The 26,079-nt window shown below is 36.5% G+C and overlaps 1 protein-coding gene across 1 annotated transcript in view; it reads left to right on the top strand.

Annotated features, from left to right (window-relative positions):
• Positions 1 to 20,450, top strand: part of SEC23A (SEC23 homolog A, COPII coat complex component) — a 28,423-nt gene extending 7,973 nt beyond the window's left edge. The window contains exons 7-20 of the mRNA XM_058025861.1: positions 440 to 584; positions 928 to 1,086; positions 1,890 to 2,005; positions 3,432 to 3,555; positions 4,634 to 4,714; positions 6,455 to 6,544; positions 7,790 to 7,896; positions 8,883 to 9,036; positions 9,738 to 9,815; positions 10,785 to 10,946; positions 12,384 to 12,470; positions 13,968 to 14,123; positions 14,703 to 14,768; positions 19,026 to 20,450. Of these exons, the coding sequence (XP_057881844.1) occupies positions 440 to 584; positions 928 to 1,086; positions 1,890 to 2,005; positions 3,432 to 3,555; positions 4,634 to 4,714; positions 6,455 to 6,544; positions 7,790 to 7,896; positions 8,883 to 9,036; positions 9,738 to 9,815; positions 10,785 to 10,946; positions 12,384 to 12,470; positions 13,968 to 14,123; positions 14,703 to 14,768; positions 19,026 to 19,115 (1,615 nt within the window). The 3' untranslated portion in view covers positions 19,116 to 20,450. The remainder of the gene's footprint in view (positions 1 to 439; positions 585 to 927; positions 1,087 to 1,889; positions 2,006 to 3,431; positions 3,556 to 4,633; positions 4,715 to 6,454; positions 6,545 to 7,789; positions 7,897 to 8,882; positions 9,037 to 9,737; positions 9,816 to 10,784; positions 10,947 to 12,383; positions 12,471 to 13,967; positions 14,124 to 14,702; positions 14,769 to 19,025) is intronic.
• The last annotated feature ends 5,629 nt before the right edge of the window (positions 20,451 to 26,079 follow it).

Here is a 26,079-nt window from a genome sequence, read left to right as displayed (position 1 = left end):
ACAGTTTTGCTGTCTCTGCCCTCTAAAAATGAGCTGCATATGTAAACTACTTGCAGCAGCATGAAAGAGATCTTACGGTGTTAATTTTTCTTCTGAACTTTAATTGTTGCTGAAGCAGGGAAACATGTTTCTTTTTGGAATTCATTGGTCATCGTCTGTTCTGTTCTTTTGACTAGTTAAGATTCTTTCTGGATAATGGTGGTATCTGTAAGTCTGCAAGTTTCAGTTTTGCAAACTCTTTGCTCAACTTCTTAAACTGAGTGTGTATGTAGTAATTCCAAACTGCTTTATTTTGATGAAGCTGAGACACTGATCTGAATTCAGACCAGAATCTAGAATTAGACATCGCAAATATATGTCTAATATATGCTAGTGAGCAATTGATAAAATTTTTATTTAATAACTTAAATCTAAACTACTTCCATGTATTTGTTTCCAGATTTTTGCAACCAGTGCAGAAGATTGACATGAATCTTACTGATCTTTTGGGTGAGCTGCAGCGGGATCCTTGGCCTGTTCCACAAGGAAAGCGGCCCCTGCGTTCCTCTGGAGTGGCCCTGTCTATAGCTGTTGGGCTCCTGGAGGTAAAAGCTTTAGCTGCAGCTGGGCTAAACTACAGCTAGATAATTTTCTTGCAGAAAAGCTTCCACAATCAATATGTAAAAACATTTCTAATTGATGTGTATGAGTTTTGTAGGATGATTCTGGTGAATCTCATCCTTTGCATGCTTATAATTTCATAGACATTTATATATTTTTAATAGGGCAAAAATGAGACTTTGAATTACTGGCAGATTAAACTTCTGGGAGTGAAAAAATGCTGTTATTGTTACAATCCTATCAGTGTGATAAATATCCACATATCTAATTCTTTTGTTCAGTTTGTAGCAGAACCCAAAGGTTTTCTTTGTCTTTTATTTCCTGCAGTGCACTTTCCCTAATACTGGTGCACGCATAATGATGTTCATTGGAGGACCAGCGACGCAGGGACCTGGCATGGTTGTAGGGGATGAATTGAAGTTACCTATAAGATCATGGCATGACATCGAGAAAGACAATGCAAAATATGTTAAAAAGGGTACTAAGGTAAGAGATGGTCATGGGATCTCATACATATTCCTATAAAGTAAACATTTAAATTGGTGGGCACTGCTATTAGTAATAGCAAGTGTATAAAGAGGTGGAAATTGTATGGTTTTGTTCACTGGGCTCTGAATAGTGGTATGTCTCAAGAATTTCTTCAGAAATATTAGGATATTGAGTTAGGACTTGTTTAGCTCACATTAAAATTCTTTGGAGTGTTTCTCTGGTTTAATTCAAAAATTTATGTGACCAAATGGTGTATCTAGTGTTGTAAGGCTGGTGCTTCTAAGACAGGTGCTCAAAACTGTCTCTTGAAGTTACCTATAAGAGTTGGGGAAGGATTAGGCTGTAGAGTTTAGTCATATCTAAGTTAATTTAAAATGTACATTTGGGTTGGTGAACTGCATCCAAAACTTATTGAAGTCATCTTGACTGATTATAATGGGAGCTTAAACAATTAGCTCAGTTGCAGGCATCTCTCATTGTAGACACTTGAGATTAGAATAGTAAATTCAGTTCTGTGCTGGATCTAGCACTGAACACAGTGTTTAAAGGAAGATGATCAAATTTTCTAGTTTAAATAGCAACCATTTTTGTCTTTAGTGGTAGTCAAGCTCTCAGCTGATCAGGAAAAAAACCCAAAGTATTGAAAATTCCAGTCTTACTAACTTTAGGAAAAATATGCTTTTATGTGAATAGAATCTGATAATGTTTTAGAAAAATTTTGGGACTTTAGGATTTAATGTGAAGATGAGGAGAGTTCACATTGTAAATTGCTATGAACTGTATTTTCATCTTGTATTTAGCATTTTGAAGCCCTGGCTAATCGAGCTGCAACAAATGGTCATGTTATTGACATCTATGCATGTGCATTGGATCAGACTGGTCTACTGGAGATGAAGTGTTGTCCCAACTACACTGGGTATGTGTCTGTTTGGTTTTTTTGGTAGGATATAAAGATGCAGTTTAAAATTGTTGAACAGGAAGCGCTTGCAAACAATTCTGCTATTTAAAAAAGTGTAAACAGACAAACTCTGTTGGCTACATTTGTACTGGAATTTTAGAATATCTTGGCCTCTGGCAGATTTTTCGCCACAATTTTTGGTTTAATCAGAAGCAGGTTTGCTGTTTTCTTTTAATGTGATATTTTTGAGGCTTGAATAATATGGATATCTTTTAAACAAATATTTTATCAGATACACGTGTTTAAAACATATCTGTGTTTCTGTTTTTCTGTGTGTATCTGTGTAAGTGGAAGGTTCCGGTAAAGATAAGGACGTGTCCTTATTTTTCTTATTCTTCGGGGTGGTATAAAACCTTCTATTATTCTTTCTGTCTTACTTATGCCATTCTTTTATATATTGTATATATATAATCTATATATGTATTGTATATATAGATTCAGCTAGTGGTTTAGATGGCTGTCAGGTTCAGCTCCTGAGTTTCAGGCCAGCTTGGCCATGCTAATCACTCCTTCTCTTTGGAGCTGTGTGTATAGCCTTAGCTTGGGAGCTTTCACAGTTCAGGATATTTATGTTTAAATTTGATTTTACCTGCATATTTGACTCCTGTTCCTTTTCTGCATCAAACAAACTCGAGTTGTGTTTTTGTTTATACTCTTGCTCTTTCTGTCTGCTCTTCTGACTCACCCTATTTCTGTAGCCTTAATGTGTAGTTTGTTTATTTCTCCTACAACTCTTCTATTTTGGTTTTGGCAACATCCCACATACAGGAGGAATTTCTGATTCTATCTATGTCTGTTTTCTTCTATTTTTTAGTATCCACCTGGAAACTTCTTTTGAATGTAATGTTTGACCTATTGACGTATTTTACTAAAATGTTTTAATTAACATTTTTTGATGTCTGAAAATATCTCCCATTAATATTTCCTAATGGCAGAGTATATTTCATGACAAGTGGTAACTGTTGCAGTTACATCCACAGAATGTGGCTAAGCATAAAAATCAATCATGCTTCTTGAGCATAGTTTTAACCCTGAAGTAATGAATGAACTACACAAAATGCTATAGTATGGAATAATAACTATCAGGAGTAAAGACTTGGTATGTCAGGATCTTGAGGCATCCTTAGTTTTGAAAGTCCACTACAGTGTTTTTCCAGTGAAAGATTTTGTTACATACTATAATGACCTTAAGATGCATAGGGCAAGGAGCTCACTTCAAACTTTCATCTTTAACATTGTAGCAAAATACTAATTTAACATCAGCCTATTTTAAGAAGGTAAAAATATGTCTCACAGTGAATTGTCTTTAGTTTCTTTAATAAAATGAACTATGTAAATAATCGAATTTAACTCATGGGTTTTGTTTGTTTGTTTTGTTGTCTAGAGGCTACATGGTAATGGGAGACTCTTTCAATACATCATTATTCAAACAAACTTTTCAGAGAGTATTCACTAAAGACATGCAAGGACAATTTAAGATGGGATTTGGTGGCACATTAGAAATAAAGGTAAGCATACCAAAATGCAGTCTGTTAGTGAAAAAATGCAATAGGATGGCTACAAACTGGAATCTGCCTTTTTAAGGAATTTTTAGAAGCATGCTAAACAGATCTGTTAAGTGTGGGCTGTACATAGCTGTACATAGTCCTAGCTATATTTTTGTAGTTCTGGGATTCTGTTAATGTGAGTTAGGTATAATGGTAGTTCTTCTCACCTTGCATTCAATGTGAATGTATAGATTTTGATATCAGTGGTTTCTTGGTTTTAGGTAAGTCAGTTTCTCTGTGTACTCCAGGACAAATTTTCTTTCACTTTCCATCCTTACCAGAATCCATTCTGCATTTTAACAACGTTTTTTGCCTCCACCATTGTGATAAGCTTAGAGCTGAATATCCTGTAGGTTCAAGCACTGCCTTCCTTGATGTTTCTTGAAAAATGTTCCAGTCTCATATTGTAGAACATGAGACTATTTTAATTTTTGGTGAAATTCTGTTTAAATTTTTAGTAATAGGACAAATACTTGAACCCTCTTTTTTTTTGTACACTTATTGATGTGAATTTTGTTGAAAGATTCCAAAAAATGTAAAAAGGGAGCCCCAATTCTAGAGGGATATACAGATTACTTCAAAGAGGAAAGTGACATTGGAAGAACATAAATAACTAATTTAGCTAAATATGTTTAGGACATAGAGTAGAAATTCTTTAACAGGTGTGTGTAGGCTTATCTTACAGTACAAAGTATTCAGTTTAAATCTTACCTTTGAATATTTTAATCCTTTCATTAGGAAGGAGGCATTACCCTGTATACTTTCTAGGCTCCTGTGTTTATAAATCAAGCAGCTTTTATCCATGTTTTAATTTATGTTCATGCTGTTAAGATATACTAATTAGTATAGCAAATAAACATAATTAAGTGTAGAAACTGAGCATGTGAAAAGTGTCTCCAGATGTATCAAGCATTATTATAACCTTTCCCAAAGGTATCAGTAATGCAGTATGCCTTGAGGTTTTAATTATTTAACAATAAAATGAGACTGAATTCTTTAGCATAGCATGTTAATGTATATTTCTATTTGAAATTTGAAGACTTCAAGAGAAGTAAAGATTTCTGGAGCAATTGGACCCTGTGTCTCTCTCAACTCTAAAGGACCTTGTGTCTCAGAAAATGTAAGTAAACTTTGCTGAAAATAAAGGTAATGTCCTTCTATGGAAAAACAGGATTTAAGATTTGAAGAGAGGATTTGAAGAGAGGCTGAAACTTCCATAAATGGAACAAAATGGTCACTTTTGACCAATTTTAAATTAAATACATGCAAGCTTACATTCATTAGTAGGTCAGATTCAAATGTACTAGACCTTGCAGATCCCTTGTTACTTGTTTAGATTTGTCCACTTGTTTAGATTGTTTAGATTTAGTTGCTTTAAAATTATTATACAAAAGTTATATGATGATGTGGCAGAAACCAAGTGGAAAATGAGTTAGCATGCTTTATTGTTAAAATCAGAGCTGTGTGCTTTTATGCATAGTGAACCATAAAAATACGTTTTTTAGAAGGAATTGACAGAACAGGAGGACACAAGACTGAACTCTTTTATCTGAACACAACACTTTTATCTGAACTCTGTCTTACCATTTCTTTAGCTGTTTCACCAAATGCACATTTAATTAATTGATTGAAAGATCCAGCTATTGCAGGCTCCTGAAGTAAAACTTTTAAATTATATTAGACTTAAACGTTAATGTATTTTCTTATAATTTAATATTACTAACCTTTGATTACCAATAAAAAAACAGTTTCTGCAAGTGACCAAAATGTCTTACATTTGAGAAATTTCACTTTTGTTCCTAAGAATCTGCATAGTAGAGCACTTCCCAGTATGAAAATGCTCACAAATAGCCTTTAATCAAGCACTTTTATTCCTTAAATTTTCCTTGTATTTATAACCGCATCTTTGTGAATGTAAAAAATTCAATATAACCAACAGTTTTTTTCTTGGTGATCTGGTACAGATTTTTTTTTCATTTCATTGAATATATTGCAATAGAATGAAAAAATTAAAAAATAAATTAAAGGTACATATCCTTTTTTAAGTCACATATCTATTTCATAGGAGGTAGTAGAGATTCACTTGTGAGATTGTCTGTTGGCTTTGCAGTTATATAATGATTAATTTTTATTCCAAACCCCATTTTGTTGAAATTATCTGAATTCAAATTTGAATATGAAAAAAATGAGAGTGCCTGCAGCTCATTTCAGTGGTAACTGGACAAGTCCTCTAGCCAAAATGCTTTCAAGTGAGTTCAGGCACAATAACAATATTGCCAGCATAGCTTTCCTTAGAAGTTTTATTTGGTTTCCCTGTGTCCATTATGGATGATGGATTACTTTAATTGGTTTTGCTGGATATTTATGTTGCTTTGATGCCAAAAAGGAATTGTCAGTTGAAATATGTTGCTATCAATTGTCAGTTGAACTACGTTGTTAGATACTGGAGACTGTGTAATTAAGTAAAATACAGTGTGTAAGCTATTACTTAAAGTTTTACTACTGTGCCTTAGAATAATCATTCCACTTGCATGTGCTTTTTACCTCTGTTTAAGCAAAATCTGGTATTTTCCTGTTTCTAACTTGCTTTTTCAGTCTTTTTCTAATGCCAGCTTCTGATCTTTCTAATGTATTAATTACTTAAAAAAATATCTACAATCTCTTTTTTCTAAAATTATTCCAATTTAATTATAGCCAGCACTGCAGTTGCTTTGCAGGAGTGTTTGAGAGGGTGACAGAGTGAGCAGGGAGAAAGCTTGTGAGAGTAGTTGCAAACAGTTCTCTGTAATGGCTAGATGCTGTATTTCACAAACCAGGAAATACTTCTGGTTTATAAAAGTATTACAAAATCTTTCTGCAGGAGATTGGAACAGGAGGCACTTGTCAATGGAAGATTTGTGGTCTTAATCCTACTACAACACTTGCACTGTACTTTGAGGTGGTAAACCAGGTAATAAATATTTGTCTACTTGTCTACCAAACACAGTAATCTTACAAGATTTGACAGTCATATAAAGTATTTTTATGTGATTCCCCCAAGCACAGTAGCAGGGATAAAAATGATGTTGCCATTTTGTGTTGTTGAAGTTTAGAGGTGGACAATAACTGCCTAATGACGAGCTAATCTTTGTGTTTGTGATAATGAGCACTAAAGAACTCTACAAATTTTGATTAGAATTCATAATCTAACTCAAATTTTTTCTTTCAGTGTTTTACTTATTGAATGTATTTTAATTGCCTTATGTAGAAATGCTGTAATCTGTGTATTTAAAAGTGCTTTTCAGTATTTCTCTGATGTTTTAGTTACAAGGTAATTACTACATCCTGTTACATTTTAATTTATTGCTCCGTATTTGCAAGCAAAGATTGGTTTCATTGAAATGCATGAAGGACAAATAGTCTGATTTCCTGTTTCCCTGAGGAAAAAAGAGGATGAAAATATGAGGAGCAAGTGTGGTGCTCATTCTCACACCATTTCTTATTCCAAGAAGCAGCTTAGGAACTGAGCCGACTGTAGTTTTTATATATTTAGTATGCTGTATTTCATAGTTTGTTATTTTTGCAAAGGTTTGAGAACTTGAACTTATATTAGCCAGGTCTTGATTTTACTTCTTGTATGTTTATGTTGGGCTCATTTTATTGGTAGCTCTAAAACCGGCCTAATTATTTAGTGTAGTAGTTGATTTCAAATCTCCTTCTGTTTTGAATTGTTTATATAGCATGTTAGCCTGTATTTTCACTGAGCAGAGTTTTGAAATTTCAGTCTACACCTGGATTCCAATCTTTGTTTTGACAGTGCTGTTGGAGATCCACTGATCAACATTTTAGATTAGTATCAGTTTTCTATCCTGTAATTCCAGTGAGTCATATGGTGTTCAAATAGAACGTGGTGAAACCAGGAATTGTAAGGCCCCTTGGAAAACATTATCTCTGTAAGGGCATATGTAAGGAGAGAGCATTGGTTGCTTTAAGGATATCTGGTGAAGCCAGCAACTGCTTCTAACATCCCTAAAAAATCTCCAAGTTGATTATCTGTATGTAGTAAAGGCACTCAATGTAACAAAAGCACCAGATGATGCATTAATATAACTTGGGCTGTCTATTGGAAAGAATTTCTAGTAACTAGTTATACATTTTCAAATCATACTGTAAAATCTTGAGATTTTCTTTTATTTTCTCTTCCTTTTGTACTTAGCACAATGCTCCCATTCCTCAAGGAGGACGTGGTGCAATCCAGTTTGTGACTCAGTACCAGCATTCCAGTGGACAGAGACGTATCAGAGTGACCACAGTTGCCAGAAAGTATGTTTTACTTGTGGTGAATAATTTTTGAAAAGTCAGGGTGTATATCTATGTATATGCCTTTTATTTTGTAGATTTTTTCAGCAGTCTCTTGTTGGAGACAGTTTCCTCTCTTGTCCTGTGGACTGTTTTTTCTCTGAGAGGTTACAGTGGCTGTATAATGTTATTGTAGGAGTGCTCTGAGGAAAGCCAAGTGATTTTAGACAAAGGGGAAGATGTGAATGAAATTCTGTGGCCTAAACTGAGGATATGTTTGGGGTTAGAGAATGGCAAAAATCACTTCATAACTTAACTGGAGAATGCTAACTGCAGTTCAGAGGGCTGTAAATACCTGGTATTCCATGTATAACCTTTACCTACAGTTTCCTTGAATCAATATACTTCACAGTTTTAGGAAATGATGTTTAGTATTTTGAATACATATTTCAGTGTCCAGTGACATTTATTTACTCTAAGCTGAAGGAGATCATTACTTGGTTAATTCGATGGAAAATTCAGCTTATTGAAAAAAGCATTGCCCTAATTGTTGAAAAGACTATGTTGTTAACTTAATTAGTTGTATTTGTAGAATTCTGGTGGCTGATGAAAGGTCTAATTAGTAGTTTACTCTGTAAATTAAAAAGAACTGGCAAAATGCACAAGGAAATTGCTTATGTGGGAGTGTGTGATTAGATTAGTCCATGGTGTTTTCTGTAACAATCTTTCATCATTAATTTTTAAAAAAATATGGTACCTGTTCTATTAGTGACATTATATTTTATTTCACTGGTTGCATGGTATCTGTACAAATAAGGAACATTTCTAATTAAAGAGTGTTAACTGGGAGGCTGCTCATTCTATCTGCCTGGTAGATTTTTTTGAAGCTTCAGCATGAGTTTGTTGAACTGCTAACTGTTAAGGTTTCTTTGCCTTAATTTTGAAGGGATGTTTTGGGGTTGGCTTTTTCCTTTCACTGTGATGCAAATCCTTGTCTTTTTATTTTCCAGCTGGGCAGATGCACAGACCCAGATTCAAAACATTGCTGCATCTTTTGACCAGGAAGCTGCTGCAATTCTCATGGCCAGATTGGCAGTGTACAGGGCAGAGACAGAGGAGGGCCCTGACGTGCTGAGGTGGCTGGACAGACAGCTTATACGACTGGTAAAACGAGCTGTACTGAATGACTCAGATGGGTTTCTTGCAGACACATACTGTTCAGTGATAGTTTACTTGAAAATAAAAATAAAAAGTGAACTGAATGCTTAATTTCCACATGAGGTTATACAGAATTAACTAAGATTTTCTATTTAAAATTTAAAAAAGAGCAGGTGTATTTTCAGTTTATTTTTCATATATTTTCATTTATTTATATTTTGTCAACATATTATAATTGCCAAGAATTAAGAAAAATTTTGGCATATGATTAGCAGAAATTAAAGTTTTCTCTACTTTCTGTTGTCTGTCATGATATTGTAGAGTAAATATTTTTAGCAAAAAAAAGGCAAAGTATCTAGAAAACTATATGGATTTTTTTAAAGTTCCATTTTCTGTTTGTTTTTAAAAATGTATTTTAATTTTGATTTTAAAGTAATTAATTTTCTTCTGGTTGGTTTAATTGTCCAGGTCTGCTTAGTGATTTTAGAGGGAAAAACAACCAACACACAAAGTTCTTAAAGCCTCTTATATAAGCAAATCACTGCTTGTTAAAAAGAGAACTTGTGTCAGTGTTTTTGCTAGGTTTCTGTTTGTGTACAAAGTTGCAAACACCTCAAGTCATGTGCCTGTTAAAACCAAACTTACAGTAATGGCATGACCATACAAGTATATTTCTTAATATAGATTTTCTTTCTTGTTTACTCCAGTGTCAAAAATTTGGAGAATATCACAAGGATGATCCAAGCTCTTTCAGATTTTCAGAAACATTTTCACTTTATCCACAGGTGAGTTTGTCTATAGGAAGGTTTGTCTATAGAGATGGAAGAGAATGCTCAGTGAAGAAAGAGTCTTTGTAGCACTGAGTACAATTAGGCATAACAGGATGAACAGACTCCTTGCCCCTTACTACTGTCTGGCATGTGGCATTAAGAAAATAATTTCTGTTGTCTGTGCTCCTGTGTCCTTTTTTGTCCTCTGCCCTTACAGTTAAATGTCTAACTATGTATATTTTTTGTTTCTCCTACAATGAAATCCTTATCTCACCTGAATTTGTAATTCATATAATGACACTTCTAAAAGGGCTGCTCTAATGAAGAAATTCAGAAAACATGAGGATAAATGGATTTGCTTTATTGTTTCTCTCCCATATGATTTATGATACTGACCAGAAAACAGACACTTCTCTGTGAAGTGAACTTGACCTTGACTGTATTGAACTTCAAACAGTTTCTTTGTGAATAATCTGTTCTGATAAATTTCTCCCTTCTGAAAGCTCCAGATACTTCACTTTTGGACACTTCATGCACTGCCATGATATTTCTGTTTCAGTTGCGCACTAATCTGTCTGTAGGTGTTAAGTGTTGTGTAGAGATTGAATCAGCAGGTGGAGAATTTGTTTCAGCAATGAAAGCATATGCTTTTACTAGCAAAGTTTGACTTTGCTGTGGTTAATGTTCCTTTTTCTGTTTATGTGCTGTAACTTACTTAGGTGTAGAACAGCAACCTCCCTCATAGGAATGGTGGAACTTATAGTGAAGGGAGCATTTCAAAGCTGCTTTGTAGGTTTACCCATTCTGGTACCTCTCTTACTGTCATGGGAGTGTGTAAAAACTAGCAAAGGTGCCTATAGAGATTCAAAATGTTAAAGGAGCTGGGATTCAGTTTTCTTGTGGCATTGGTCTCATGCAGTTTGTGGAAAATATTTCTCTCCTTTTGATCTGTCAGAGTTCAAAACAGTGGTTCTTGTTTTGCAGTTCATGTTTCACTTGAGAAGATCTCCTTTCTTACAAGTTTTTAACAACAGTCCGGACGAGAGCTCCTACTATCGTCATCATTTTATGCGTCAAGATCTAACCCAGTCGCTTATCATGGTTCAGCCAATTCTTTATGCCTACTCTTTCAATGGACCTCCAGAGGTATCAGTAAAATAACTCCATTGTGGGTTAAAAGGTGCTTTGTTGAGAAAGAGCTGATTGCGGTCTTCACTGTTACATTTTATAAAATCTATTGGTTTAAAATTTATTGTATGAGAAATAACATTCATTTGATTTAAAGCAGCTATGAACAAGGCATATCTCAGAATTTTGATGTAGCAGTCTTGAGAATAAAAGTCACTTTGTAAAGAGATTATTTTTTAAACTTAAGGATGGTACTTTTTTGTTAGTTTTTGAGAGCTTTGTTTGGCTTTGTGGAGCCAGAATGTAAATATAAACAAAAAATAATTTTATTTAAAAATGTACTTTCACTGTTACCTGAAAGAAAAGTTGAGGTTTTTTTTAATATAAAAATTTTTCCTCGATTTTAGTGCCTTAATCCAAAGCTTCTAATGTTAACATGGTTCCCATTATGTGTAGATTTAGTACAGAACCTTCCAGCTGACCTTGTCATGGCACGTTCTGTATAAACCTAAAATAAAAAGCTAGTATTCCAAGAAGCTTCTGAAAAAGGTGTCAGGCACTTGTTTGTGTCAGCAGATAACAAAAGTAGCCTGTTACATAAAAGAGAGTGAGGCAGTGAAAACAAGCATAGTAGTTGAGGATCTTGGCAGATTGTATTTCTTACTTTTTTTAGGATTTTTTTCTTTTAGATTATTCATGAGGATATAAAAAAAAAGACTTTCAGAAGTGGAGCTCAAATAAAAATAATAAGGTGGTTTGTGAAGAGCAGCTTGCAAGTTTCCCATGTATGAAAAACAAATAATTCCATTGGTGATTGAAGGATAAATATGATTAAACAGGAGCTAATGTCTTAGTGTAGAATGAATAACATTTTTTCTTGATTCTTGGAATAGTTAACATTTTTCTTATCTCTAGTAATTTTGATTCAGTTAAATCATATAGCACTGATAACAGTGTCACTACCCTTAAAAAGGTGACTGAAAACCTTAAATATTAGATTTCATTAACCATGAGTATTTACTATATACAGTATGGGGGATATATATGCATAGTACTAATATGCTGTGAAAACAAGATATAAAAAAACCCCAAACAAAACCTTACACTTGAACTGCTGAATCTTTATGCATTGAAATACAATTCAAATTGATGGCATTGTGTGGGTAAATACAGAGGTGCATGAAAGACTAGTAAAGTGCATAATAATGAAAGGGGTTTCAGCTCTTGAATACATTTTTTATTACTTTCCTGAAGTATCAGGCATAGAATCAGGCAGGATAACTTCAGAATGAAATTGTGTGGGTTGCAGATGTATAACATGAAAAGGAGCAAATATGGAGCTTTAGTAAGTGACTGAAAAAGTTCCTAAGTTACTGATTAAAAAATCTGGCAATGCCATTTGATTGGTCAATTCTGCCTCAGTTGATAATTCTTAAATTTATTTTTAAATCTTAGCCTGTTCTTCTGGATAGCAGCAGCATTTTACCAGATCGCATTCTCCTTATGGACACCTTTTTCCAAATCCTTATTTATCATGGAGAGGTAAGATTGTCATTTCTTACATAAATACTTTTTTTCTGTAGGAGTGATATATTATGGAAATCACTGGAAGTCAGGCTCAATTCTCATGCACCTCCAGTGCTTGACTCTCTTATTTGCATGGCTGACAGCAGAATCCTAGTTTGTGTTTTTGGTTTGGTAGTTTAACATGTCTATATGCACATACCTGACATGACTTGACATCTTGGTCCTGTTTCTTATGAAGAGTTTGAGATGAATGAGCTTCAATATGCAGAGTATTTTTTTAGATCAATATTTTTCCTACTTTAGAGAGTGTTATATTCTTCCTCTCCCTCCTCCCTGCTTTTCACTCATTTATTTTAGACCTTTAAATTGGTTCTTCAGGGATGGGTATCAGAACACCAAGTTTATAGTTACCCTTTGTCTGTACTGTCCTGGATGAATGGAACTGCTCCTGGCAGTTTGGTAGATAGACATTTCTTAGTAATACAGTGCTTGTGGGTTGTTACTGCTCTGCCTCCCTGGAGGAACTGAGCTGCTGCTTTTTACTTCTTTGCAAGTGTAAATGGTTCATAGCTGAGAATTTGAAAAATACTATTCTGGATCGTGTCCTTGTAGCTACACTGATAAAAATATTTACTAAACTTCAACACTTCTTAAGTAGCAGAATATTATCTTATTGTTGTAAGGTGCTGTCAGCAAGCAGCAGTGGTGGGCTGCTCCCTGAGGGAAGGGGAACAGGGGCTGAGCATCTCTGCCTGCAAGGCAGGCAGGGTCTTGTCACTGAGGACCTGTCCCCAGTGTACCTGAGCAAGGCAAGCAGAGCAGCCGTGGGCTGTAGCCAGACTCAGCCTTCAGTCCAGATCACCAGACAAGTTGATGGGGATGAGGCAGCTCCAAGTTCTGGCCATGAAGTCCAGTCCCTGAGTGGAGGTCCGGATCAGCAGGTGCATGGCCTGGTCCAGGCCTGTAGCTCAGGCAGGAGCCCCTGCTGAGACCCTCAGTTTAAAAGAGCTGCCAAGCAGAGGAGGGAGGAGCCCCTGCTGGGGGTCCCTCCAGGGCTTTCCCAGCAGCCCCTAGCAGGGCTTTCCCAGCAGCTGCCTGTGTCAGTGAGCTGACCTGGAGCAGCCAGCCTCTCTCCTAGAGGGTGGGGAGGTTGTGCTACAGACTCTGAAAGGTATCAGTATAAATACTTATTTCTTATGTGTCATAGACATGCATATTAGAGAAGTGTAAATAATATCTTTGACCTCCTCCAAACAAAATACTTGACTTGTAAAAGATGACCAAAAAAGAGGAAGTACAGATGGACCACAAATTGTTCAGAGTTTGAAAAAAAAATCTAGTAGCATGTTACCTGCACATCTTGGCTTTTAAAAATTAACTTCCGTACTATAGGACAGAAAGGGATCAGTGATAGAAAAGAGGCAGCAATGGCACATTCTCATCTGAAAAGACCTGTGTATCCTCTAAGAAAGTTTGGTGAATCAGTTCTAAACTTCGTTTACCTGTCCCCAGACCATAGCACAGTGGCGTAAGTCGGGGTATCAAGATATGCCAGAATATGAAAATTTCCATCACTTGCTACAAGCTCCAGTAGACGATGCCCAAGAAATTCTCCATTCCAGATTTCCAATGCCCAGATACATTGATACAGAGCATGGAGGAAGCCAGGTATGGTGAAGTGTATGTTATATAATCTTGGAAATGATATGTTAGTAATTTTGTGAGATATCTTTGGTAGTAAACATCAATTTCTCTGCTAAAATATACATAATTGCAAATCGATGTTCTGACTCTTAAAGCTTTTACAGAACAAGATATTTAGGAGTAGCTTTCTCCCTCATTTGTGAATCCTACTATGTATTATTGTTTTAATCATACTGACTTGTTCTCAGATTCTTTTGTAAACTGTGTAGGGCAGAAAAGACAGTCTGCGTCTTTGAACCAATACCAGAATTACTATTTGTGTCTTTTTAAAAAAATTTATTAATTAATGTCTTGTTGATATTCACATACGCTTTGCTAGTGCTCGAAAAACACAAAAGCTTACTTTCGGCTGCATCAGAAAGTGTTTAGCAGTTCTTCATTAGAGCTGTGGAATCAGTGAGTGGCTTTATTTGCAGAGGTGCTGTTTGCAGTGTCTGTATCTCTGGATAGTAGAAATGACATATTTAATACATATGCAGTTTTTTTCTGAGTGCAGGAAAATTCTGTTTGAGAAGATCAATTTCTTGTCTTTATTTTTTAAAGGCTCGATTCCTGCTTTCAAAAGTAAATCCCTCTCAGACTCATAACAACATGTATGCGTGGGGACAGGTGAGTATGAATCTGCTGACAAAGCTTATATACATGATTTTTTTCCCCTTATTTCAGAAGGGAAGTGAAGTGGCACATAAGGTACATATCAGTAATAATGTGAAGTTTTAGAAACTCAAAAAGAAATGCAGTTTTGGTCTGATGTGACCAAAATTACAAAAGTTAAGAAAAATGGTCTTTATTTCTTCAGACAGAAATGATCTGGTTTACTATTTTAAGCTTCTGTCAGGCTGCTTTCATGTCTAGCCTACTTTCTTAGATGGTGTTGTCTTAAGACTATGGGTTTGATGTTTGCCTGACAGAGCCCCTCAAAGGACTTTGACTGAAACAATTTTGCAAAGTTAAAAGCAGATATTTTGTTGAGGCAACAGATAAAAAGATTTGGAATAGTCACTGATAAGAGCACTTACTGCCTTAGTACTAAATATTTTGAGGCTAGACAATGATTGATTTAAGCTAAGTATACCATTTACAATTAATTAAGCTTAACTTTACCAGTAATTAAGTTTAGTTTCATTCTGCTTAGTAGCAGAGATGCAGATCTTACCAAACAGTGTTTCTGCTTTTGAGGGAGAGAGCAGCAAAGCCATCAGCCTGAAAGGTAGAATCATATTCTTGTCTGCACCATGTTGGAATTAGAATAATTTTATACCTGCTGTAGTCAAATAGGATGTTCCCAGTTGCTGCTGTGAGACATGTAAGAAGGGCAGCCACTTTATCATATTTTCATATTGGTGGGTGTGTTTTTTCATATATAAATGAGTGACAATGAGGGTTTAGGTAGCTTTGGTCAGGCTGAGCTGTCTTGTGGATGAAAATTGCTCAAGGGCAGAACAGAACAGTAACACTTCAGTATTGCTTCTTCCACCTGGCTGAGCCCTTAGAAAGGCTGCTTGACCTTTGCCTGGTGGCCCTCTCTTTAAGTCAGCATGTTGCACCCTTGTATTGTTATCTTCCTGTCCACCTGTATCACAGAGCTTTAGATCTCATTGCTATCAATACCTTAAAATACTGGAAATGAGGGTGCTTTCCACACGTGAAGTCTTAAGGGACTTTTTTGCAGTAGGGGAGATAAACGTTGAAGGTAGTTATAAGAACTGGCAAATACACCAGTGCCAGTGTACTGATGTTTTCCAGAATTTCTGTGACCAGAAATCAGTTTTCAAATCTTGTCTTTAGGCAGAAAGTTTTATTCAGAAGTTAAACACTCTGTAGCAGCTTGTATTATTGAATGGTGCATTGAATGGTTCTATGATCTCCTTCTGCATTTATCTTCTGTAGTGAGTAAGTGCTAGTGCAGTGTCATCTTCTCATGCAAATCTAATGGCATCAGACATTTGAAGCTACATATTAACTGTGCTGTTAGAGTATTTTGCTAAATGGTGTACACTATTGAAGTCATGAGTGAGAAAGCTCTATAGCAATTTTATGGCAGTTACTTTGTCAAATAAGTTTTGTCAGGCTGCATTTTCATAGGGATGAATTGGATCTAATGAAGCTTCTGGCAATGAACATCACTGAGGTCCAGAGTGAAAAAACTTGAAAATTTTGTACTGAGTCAGGTCCAGCACAATTTGAGCACAAATCCCAAATTCTTTTGTTTCCAAAGTTGGTAATATAACCAGCAGTTCATTAGTGCTTCTCTTCATCTTGTTTCCCCTCAACATACACACAAATGCTGTAGTTTAGAAGGTCTTATTTTTAATTTAAACATTACCTGGAATTTTTTGAAGTTTCCACATTTCCAACAGTACAGGACAACTGTTTTCTGTTTAATTAATAAGCAAATGAAACAGTATTCCAAATGTAAATACAAAAAAGAAATCTTCAGCTGATCTGTAGTATAATGTTTCATGCTGGACAGGTGAGACTGATACCTCTTGCAAAAGATAGCTGCCCATTTTAATGCTGAAAAGAATTCAGTTCTAGGGTGACATAAGAAATGATGTATTAACCTCCCCAGGGGCACTGCACTATGTGTGCTCAAGGTAATATGCTAGTACTTGATATGGTAACATTTGCAGGTTTTTTTGTGAAAAAAAGTTGAATCAAGTACTAATTATGAAATGAGAAGTGTTATATCTGGGAGAAATTTAAAACTGATTGGCATCTTGCTCTTTTTTTTTTCATGACATTCCTGGATTGTTTCATATTTTATTTTGTGCACAACTAAAAGTCCACACTGACCAGAAGAGGGCAACCACACACCACTGAAAACATTCAGGAGGTGATAAATTGCCTGGTTGGTTTTTAATATTCTAAGTAAAGATTTTCTTTAACCTTTAGCAGGCAGGTGCCTTAACAGTATAGAAAGCATTTTCAGAAAATAATTATAAACTTTTTGTGCATCTCCATTATGTGGTTGGTGTTTGAAGATGCAGTTGAATTTTCAGAAAGGACCTGTGAGTGCTGATTGACAGCTGCTGAACATGAGCCTGTATGTGCCCAGGTGACAGAGAAGGTCAATGGCACTCTGGCTTGGATCAAGAATATTGTGTCCAACAGGACCAAGGGAAGGGATTGTCCTCCTGTGCTCACCACTGGTGAGGCCACACCTTGAGTCCTGTGTACAGTTTAGGGCCCCTCACTGCAAGGAGGACATTGAGCTGCTGGACTGTGTCCAGGAAAGGGAAATGGAGCTGGTGAGGGCTCTGGAGCGCAAGTTCTGTGAGGAGTGGCTGAGGGAGCTGGGGGTGCTTAGTCTGGAAAAGAGGAGGTTCAGGGGAGACTGTATCACTCTGCACAGCTACCTGACGGGAGCCAGGTAGGAGTTGGGCTCTTGTCACAGGTAACAAGCAATACAAAAAGAAAAAATTGCCTCAATATGCCAGAGGACATTTAAAGTGAATATTAGGAAAAATTTCTTCATAGGAAGGGTTGTCAAGCATTGGAATGAGAGGCCCAGGGAAGTGATAGAGTCACTGTCTCTGGAGGTGTTTAGGAGTTGTGTAGATGTGGCACTTAGGGACATTGTTTAGCAGTGGGTTTGGCAGTGCTGGGTTAATGGTTGGACTCACTGACCTTAGAGGTCTTTTCTACCTAAATGATTCTATGATTCTTATATAAGAGAGCTCAGACTTAGCATTTGACAGGCTTGGAAGTAGAGCATCCTTTAATCTCATCTTGCTGCTATCAGATGGTAGCTAATTTAGTGTGCCTTCCCTGAGAGTGGCTGTATATTGTAGTGATCCAATAAAATTGCTGCACTTGGATTTGTCTCTTGGTCATTCACTGACAACTGTTTCTGGCCAGGTCTCAGAAAACAGCATCTCATTAGGACTTTTGAGTTTTGAGCATCCTCATTAGGACTTTTGTGTCTGTGTTTTGGAAGATTTTCCAAGAGTTCCGACAGCTCTGGATTTATTTGGAAATATGGATGCTTTGTACCTTTGAAAAGGTCAAATTGTTGAGCTGTACAGGAATTCTTCCTGTATCTGTAAATGGAAGTAGTGGTAGACTGGTCTCAAAAGACTTAAGGGAGTTACTGTGTAATATTTGCAGAGTTGCCAACTGCTTGTTTATTTTGACTTTGTTAAATTTGGTAAATTTGTTTAGAAATAGTAATTAAAACATGACAGTTTTGAACTTCTTGGATTTGTGAAATTGCAAGAATCCACCCGAAAGGTTTTTTTTTGGTTGTTTTGTGATTTGATTGCTTGTGAGTTTCAGCTGCTTTTGGCCTTTCTCTGAGGTGGTAGAGAGCCACAGGAGAGAATAGGCCCACCTCTCTTTGGGAAAGCCGGATGACCTTTGCTTGGTGTCAAATCAGACCCTTAGGGGATTTGTTTCCTTCTTTCACCATTTTGATACCTCTGAGCTTCACTGACATATACTGATTTGTTGGTTGTGTCATTTGCATATTACTGTTTCTCTCCTTTTTGCTCTACTGAGGCAGGAAGGATGCAGGAACTGTGCTGTGGAAATTTTATTTACATGTAGAAGTTTGTAAATTAATATTTGGCAGTTCTCGAGTTTTGTATGGCTGGTGTAAAGATCTTGCTATACAGCAAGTCATTGCTCTGTGTGTTAATGGAGAGAATGTAGTTGTGGTTTATGCTTGAATTCATGTAAATGTATGAAAATTTATGTAAATGTACAGTCTGATGGGTTTTTTTGTCAGAATTTCAGCAATGATGATACGCTTCTAGGATCTTGCTAAATTTATAAAATGTTTATTCAGTGGAACATATTGTGTCTTAAAATGCTTTTTCTTCACAATGTGTATAATCAGTTCTCTTTTTTTCCCTTATTTCATAGGAGTCTGGAGCACCCATTCTTACTGATGATGTCAGCTTACAAGTATTTATGGATCATCTGAAGAAACTCGCTGTCTCAAGTGCTGCCTGAAATTCTGCAGTGCATTAGAGGCACAGATAAACTGCAGCCATATTTCAGCTTTTTTCTCCCTTACCCTTTTCCATGTCTCTCTTGACAGAGTGCTCTGATATGCACAAGCTGCCTGACTAGATGTAAAGCAGTGTTGTTTTGAAAGAAAAGCTTTGTTATCAGCAAATGTTTTAATGTGAACTGCAGTTTGTAAAAATTAGAGGTACTAGATTTAAGTTATAAGCAGAGGAAAAAGAACAGTCATTTTGATTACTGTGATACTATAATTACTTTGAGATCATTTGCAACAACTTTGAGATGTGATTTCAGTTTCTTGTTTGAAATGGTTGGGGTTGATTATGCTCTGCAGTACAAAGACCCATTGAACAATAAAGGAAATCTTTGGTGATGTCTGGCTTTCCAGACTGCCATGTGATTACTTTTGTTCACTCAATCTGAGCCTGAATGAACAAAGCAACAACAAAAAGCCTATAAGAAGAGTATTAACCCAGTCTTTTGATTTAGACTGATGAACTTCTATTTCCTGCAGAGATATTGCTTAGGGGTATTTAATTTCAAGTATTTCTTCCCATTTACCCAATTTGATTCTTTGGGAACAGAGTTTTTCTTTATTTCAATGTAAAAGATTTTGAACTAAAAACTTATAAACTCCGCTGTTGCACAAAATTTAAATCCACATCTGTTTTGACCAAAGTATCTCTTATCAAACACAGTAACAGGTGAATATGCTAAAAGTTAACACTTTCAACTTGAGCAAAGAAGAAAGCCTACACTACCAAAATGAACTAAGAGAACAGGCTTGATTTTTGTCTTGGTGAGTATAGTTAAAAATAAAACTTACCATTTTTATTATTGCCTTATAATGTTATTACACTAATGCATGACACTGCACATCTGCTTTTTGTTTCTGCATCTTTTTTGTTATGAATTCAACAGGCTTTAGTTCTTGTTGAAACAGTATTACATAGAATATTATGTAATTAATTTGATCTTTAGTTCATACTTGCTTTTTTGGGGGGTGGATAAATTAGTAGGCTTTCCCATTTACTTGTTGAAGTTTACACATAAAACAGATGTTTACATAGGTAATGTGACATTTTGACAAGCAAAGATGTGAAGTGTGGTAGTGGGCAATAAAAAAATGTGCCAAGAGTAAAGGAATAGAGAGCTCATAGGAAATTCAGTTGTTTATTGGTCTGATAAACATGAAGATGGTTTTTCTGTTTTCTGTAAATTCTTAAAAACTTGATTCAATCATTTGCTCTCCATTTCTTTGATCTAAATGAGATGAGCTCCTTTTGCCTCAAAACAAATAAAATACATGTTTTTCTCTCACTTTTTGTATTTATTGGGCTGGTTTCTGTCAGTTCTTGAAATCAACTGTGGAAATAAAGGTAGTAGTGATAAAATTTAGCATAACTTCTTTTTTTTTTTTTGTTCTTTTAATAATTGGTATCAAACTAATTTAACTTCCAGTAGTTAAATTAGTTAACTAATTTTAACTAGTTAATTAATTTAAACTAATTTAAATTAATTAATTTAAATTAATTTAATTTAATAAGTTAGAGTACTTTAATTTAAAAAAATTTAAATTAAAGTACTCTACTTTTTTTGTAACACTAAATATGTCCAGTTTAGTTGATAGTTAGGTAGTTTGCCTTATAAATAAATTCATCATAAGGTCATGGTAATGAATGGGTTTTTTGTGGTTTCCTTCCTACCCTTTTGTGGAAGGATGGAATGTAAGAAAATAAAGATAGTGCAGAAGGCAGTCTCACACCTGAGGAGTTGCAGCTGTACTAATCACCAAAGATTGGGAACAGGCCTGCCCTTAATAGGCCACAGCTGAGTCCAACAAGAAGAAGAGTGCTACAGAAGAGTGGGTTAGTTGGGCGAGGAGAGAGCTGCAGTTTGTTGGCTGTGCTGTGAAGATGGAGTAAGTGCTCTGAGGAGCAGCACATGAGAAATCACTGAGAAGTCATGGAACTTTTGAAGTAAGTTGACAACACCCTTTAACCAGGTTCCACCTTTTAATAGTTCTTTTTAATCCAATTTCTTAGCAACATTAGCTTATCAAGTATTTAACATTGCCAAATACTTTTTTTAGATCCAGGTATGTCTGAACTATCACCTTTTTCCTTCTGCTTATTCAGTTCTTCCAGAGACTGGAAGTGGTTAGTGAGAGAGGATTTTCCTTCTGAAGAAGCATGTAAATTCTTTCCAAAATGTCCATATCTATCCATAGCCTCATAACTCTTATTACAGGCTCTACAATTTTACCAGGGATTGAGATCAGACTCATCAGACTTTAAGTTGCAGGATTCCTTCAACATCCCTTTTAGTGGATGAGAGTGACATGGGCAGTGGTCTGTCAGTCATCTGTCTGTGATGGTCCATCCAGTCCTGGTGATTTGTAACATCTCCTTCATCTACTTGATCCAATACCTCTTGCACATTGGCATAGGTCAGGTGCGCTACAATAGGGAAAAGAAGCCATTTGTTCACTGAGAATTGATTAACATTTTAAATTAATGTGTTTTTAGGGTTGTGCTGTGGGAGAAAGTGGTTTAAAAAAGATAAATTGCTACAATTTGAACCCCTTGCAAGTGTCTGTATTACTGGGTTTCTTGGTGAAGAGTTTCTACCAATCTGCAATATTCATGATGCTCAAAGTTGACCTATTTGTGATTCCTTTGAACATTTGATTTTGGCTGAAAGCAGATTGGAAATCAGATGAAGAGTTGGTCAAATGTTTTTGAAAGAAAGACTTGGAAGAGCTAACCTGCAGAAGAAGGGATAAAACAGTGCTGACTGTTCTGTAAAGGACTGGCAAGTTAAAGACTGAAAATAATCCATGGCAAATCAGAGGTAGGGGAACAAGCAGCCAGGTGCTGCTTTCTTCATGTTGTTGGGCAGGCTGTGGGTTTGAGAACAGTGCAAGATCTGTTCTTGGTCTGAAGTTCCTCACTCAATATGTGTAAAACTGAAGCATTGCCATCTAGGAAATACATTTGTCTCAGAGAGCAACATGGGAGATTCTGAAGTTAAAATTTTGCCAGGATCATAAAATCAGATGGAGCTCACAGCAATATAGCAGCTGTTCCTGTTTTTTGTTGTTTTTGTGTCTGCTGTTAGGACATATAGAAAAGCCCATTGTGATTGATAGTGCTTATATAGTGCCTGGTCTATAAGGTGCTTAGTTCTAGCCTGCTGCCTGTTTCTCTGCACACCTTTACAGGCTGTGCATGCTACACAACCATCTAAATTTTTCATCTCTTCCAGTGCCTTAAGTCTTGAACTCGAGTCCATTTATTATGGACTATGGCATATATATATATGTATGTATATATATGTGTGTGTATATATATATATACAATATGTATATGCCATTAATGTGTTTAGATCATCCCACAACACAAAGCTCCTATTGTCAGTGTCTTAAAGATTAGGTAAAAGTTTTCTGGACCTTGTAAGTGTGAGAGCTACCCTTCGTTCAGGAAGAGAAATGGTGGTTAATTATTTTGAAACAAGCCATTTAGAGCAATAGAAGCCATAATCTAAAATGTGGATGATAGTTTAATATGTATTAAACTCTGCAGTATTTCTGACTGGACCTCAAAACTAGAATTGTTGCCATCCACATAGATATTTAAGTATGCTGGAAAGAATCTTTGACAGTGCTCTGTTCTTTCAGTAGCAAGACATCAAGTCCCAGCTCTTTGGTTTCTTGCTGACTCTGAGCTGTTGTGATAAATGCCCTGGCTTGGCCTCTTGGCTGCTCCTGCTTCACAGGACTGGGGCTGGTGCAGTCATGTCTTAAGAACCTCTGGAAATGCTTGACAGTAACTTAATCTGTTGCCATACATCTTTGAGATCTCTCTTTTTTCTGGAGAGTCTGTGTTTGGTTTTTTTTTTTTTTTTTTTAGCTACTCTCAGTTTTGTATTTTCTGGTGTTTTTTTTTTTTTTAATCAACTGTTGGTAATTTGCTTTCTTCTTCCTGAGGAAAAAGTACTGGATTGTTAAGTGTGGACTGTCTTCTCTTGCTTGGATAGGATAACTCCCGGGTTTAGACACAGATTTAACAAGGTCAGCCAAAAGTTGAAGTTTAGTTGCTTAAAGGCATGTGGAGTTGCCTAGAAATACAAATACTGTTAAATACCTAGAACTTCACATCTTGGGGTGTGGAACTGCAATATCAATGAGTGGTCTTATGGCTGCCATCAGTGTTAGGGAAGTTGCATTTCTCAATGTTCCCTCTTTTCCTTGCTTAAATAGAATAGTTGGTGAACAGTGATGAGAAGCCTATCCTATTCAGCCAAATCTGAGGCAAATTACTAGATTACCTTCTGTCAGATTGTGGAGCACAATAGAATTGAGCTCAGTTTAGCTTTTGGCATTTTGTGTTCATACAAAAGTTAAATGTTACATGAAAGCCAACAAGCCTGAACAGAACAGATGGAAAAATTAATGAAGCTGTTGCTCTGCTCTGAATTTAATCTAAAATCTTGTTTAAAATAGCAGATTGTTCCTAATATTGTAAGCTTTTGTCTGAATGAAGAACTGCAATGCTAAAAGATAAACAATTTAATCAACCTCCATAAATTGATTTTAGAAAAAATTAAGCAAAATAATCCCCACATACTTTAATAAGGGATGCTGTCCCCAGTTCCTACAGATTGTCCATTTTGTGTATCCTTCCATCCTTTTCTATGACTGCCTGGAGATATCCAGCTGTGTGGTACAGTTGCCATGAAGCAGGGTAAGACTTTGCTTGCTGGCTAATGTGTGAGGAGCAAGCTTTCTTGAAGAGAAATGTGTATGTTGTTTCATGATTTGCAGTCAGCTAAATGTATTAGAACTGTTCACATTTAGGGAATGTTTTTTTTGACTAGAGAATGGCCAAAGACCAATATACCAATATACCTTACTAGAAAAGGAACCTGTGGCTTACAAAGTCCATGCATGGCAGCCCTGTCATAGTTTCGCTTCCTGAATACTGGGAACAGACAACTGCTCAAGGGATTTACCACTTTCAAAGGAAATGTATAAATTATGTGATCAGGATAACTTGGAACCACAATGGTTGTTGAAGTGGGGCCAAAATAAAATTGGGACAGCCTCTGAACTCCCTGAATGTGCACTTCCTTCTGGGTTAGAACTCACCTCTTTGTGGTTACCAACCTTTCAACCTCAGGAGACATGCCAGTGACTCATGTACCAGAGTTGATAGTCTACAGATAGCTGATGGAACTGCATTGCTTTTATAGGGTTGTTAGTAAAAGCTTAGCAAGGGAGCAAAGCCATGTGTGAAAAGCTGAAGTGAGGCAGAGACCCAGAAAAGCTTAGGTGGCACTAGATTGGTATGAAGTAGCCCTTGCATTTAATAAGTACCAAAGAAGAGGATTTTATGTTTTTAGCATTCAAGTGTAAGCTCCTTTTCAGCTGCATACCATGAGCTGGTGTGGATTTTGCTGTTTGCTGTAGCAGCACAGATATGTTTGAGTCTTGGCTCTGAATTATGAATGTTTAAAGGCCCTATCCTACGTGACCTGAAGCAAATGCTTCCATGGGAGAGAGATTGTTTTTTCTTTTTTTTATTGTGCTTCTTCCTTGCTAGATATGTCAGCATATCAAGGGTAGCTTGCATTACTAGTTGAAACATGAACAGTTTAAACTGAGCTATCCTAATCTGCAAACAAATCACACCTGGCTAATGAAGTATTTTTATAAGGAGTTTATGGCACTGCTGGTCTTTATTCATCCTTGGGTGTACTTTTGTTAGCCCTGTTTGCAAAGGACCCGAACCTTTCTAGAAAACTCGCAGGAAGTTTGTAGGTGGGCAGAACACTACTTGCTGTGTTTTTCTGGTGTGCTGTGAAATGGCCAAAAGAGCAGTGAACAACCCTCAGATCTCTCCTTGCTATCACAGTTGCTGTCTGCATGGAAGCCAGCTGCTGACACTTGTTTGTCCAAGAGCAGATGTGAGAGACAAACTGCAAGGAGAGGTACTAACAGCTGGCCAAGCTGGCTCTTAAGGTCCAGGCTGGGGCTGTTGTTGCTCATGGTTTCAGGCAATGCTGCCAGTCTACTTAGGACTGAAATGTGACCCTCCCATACAAGTTGCTGTGATGTTTCCTTCCACTCTAGGTTTACACACTGCACTGAGGGGGAAAATAGCCCAGATGTGGTGTGAGCAGTGCTTGAGCATGAGGAGATATAACTTCTCATTTCAGACTTGCTCCCACTCATCTGCTAGGGGAGGAGGTAAATGGTGGTGGCACCCTTTAAATGATGGCATTGAGCCAGACAATGTTCTCTGGTTTTGGCCCTGTAAAAGCAGAAATGAGAAAGCTAACTTCCTGCAGAACTCTGAAGAATGTATATTTTGTCATTTAGAAACCGAGAGTTTTATCACAGTTTCCTTGGAGTTAAAACCATTTGCAAAGCATCCAGCATTTTCTCACTGGAGTGCAGATGGGGCTGGAAACAGAGATTGCCATCAGCTTAGTCCCCACAGCTGTACTTGCCTAACAGAGACTTTGCTCAGGTGGGTCAGTATTTTGCTGTTTCTTCTGTGAATGAGATGTCAGCCACAAAAGATATTTTACCATCTATTGAAAAATCTAACTTCTCTCACAAAAATGTAAGATAAAATTTGCTCTGTGATGTGGCAGAAAAAGCAGCTGAGATTGAAAGCATGTGACAGTGTCTGGGATTCTCTGCAATAGCAAAGAATTTTAAGTGAAATGCCCAGGTGATGGAACAAGCTAGCCATGTGAAATGAAGTACCTTGGAGGTCCCTGCCAATCTAACCAGAGCAGAAAAATCCTTGCTATGTTCCAATCAGGAAGCTAATTTAATGTGAAATGCTAGCAAGACACCCTGGAGCTTTCATTTGATTATGAGAACCAGTTTGGCATCCTAGAGCAAGCAGTTGTTAGTGGCTGTTTCCAAGGAAGGCAA

This window comes from Melospiza georgiana, chromosome 6, assembly GCF_028018845.1.
Source record: "Melospiza georgiana isolate bMelGeo1 chromosome 6, bMelGeo1.pri, whole genome shotgun sequence".
Lineage (NCBI taxonomy): Eukaryota > Metazoa > Chordata > Aves > Passeriformes > Passerellidae > Melospiza > Melospiza georgiana.
This window is presented reverse-complemented; position numbering and strand designations above follow the sequence as displayed.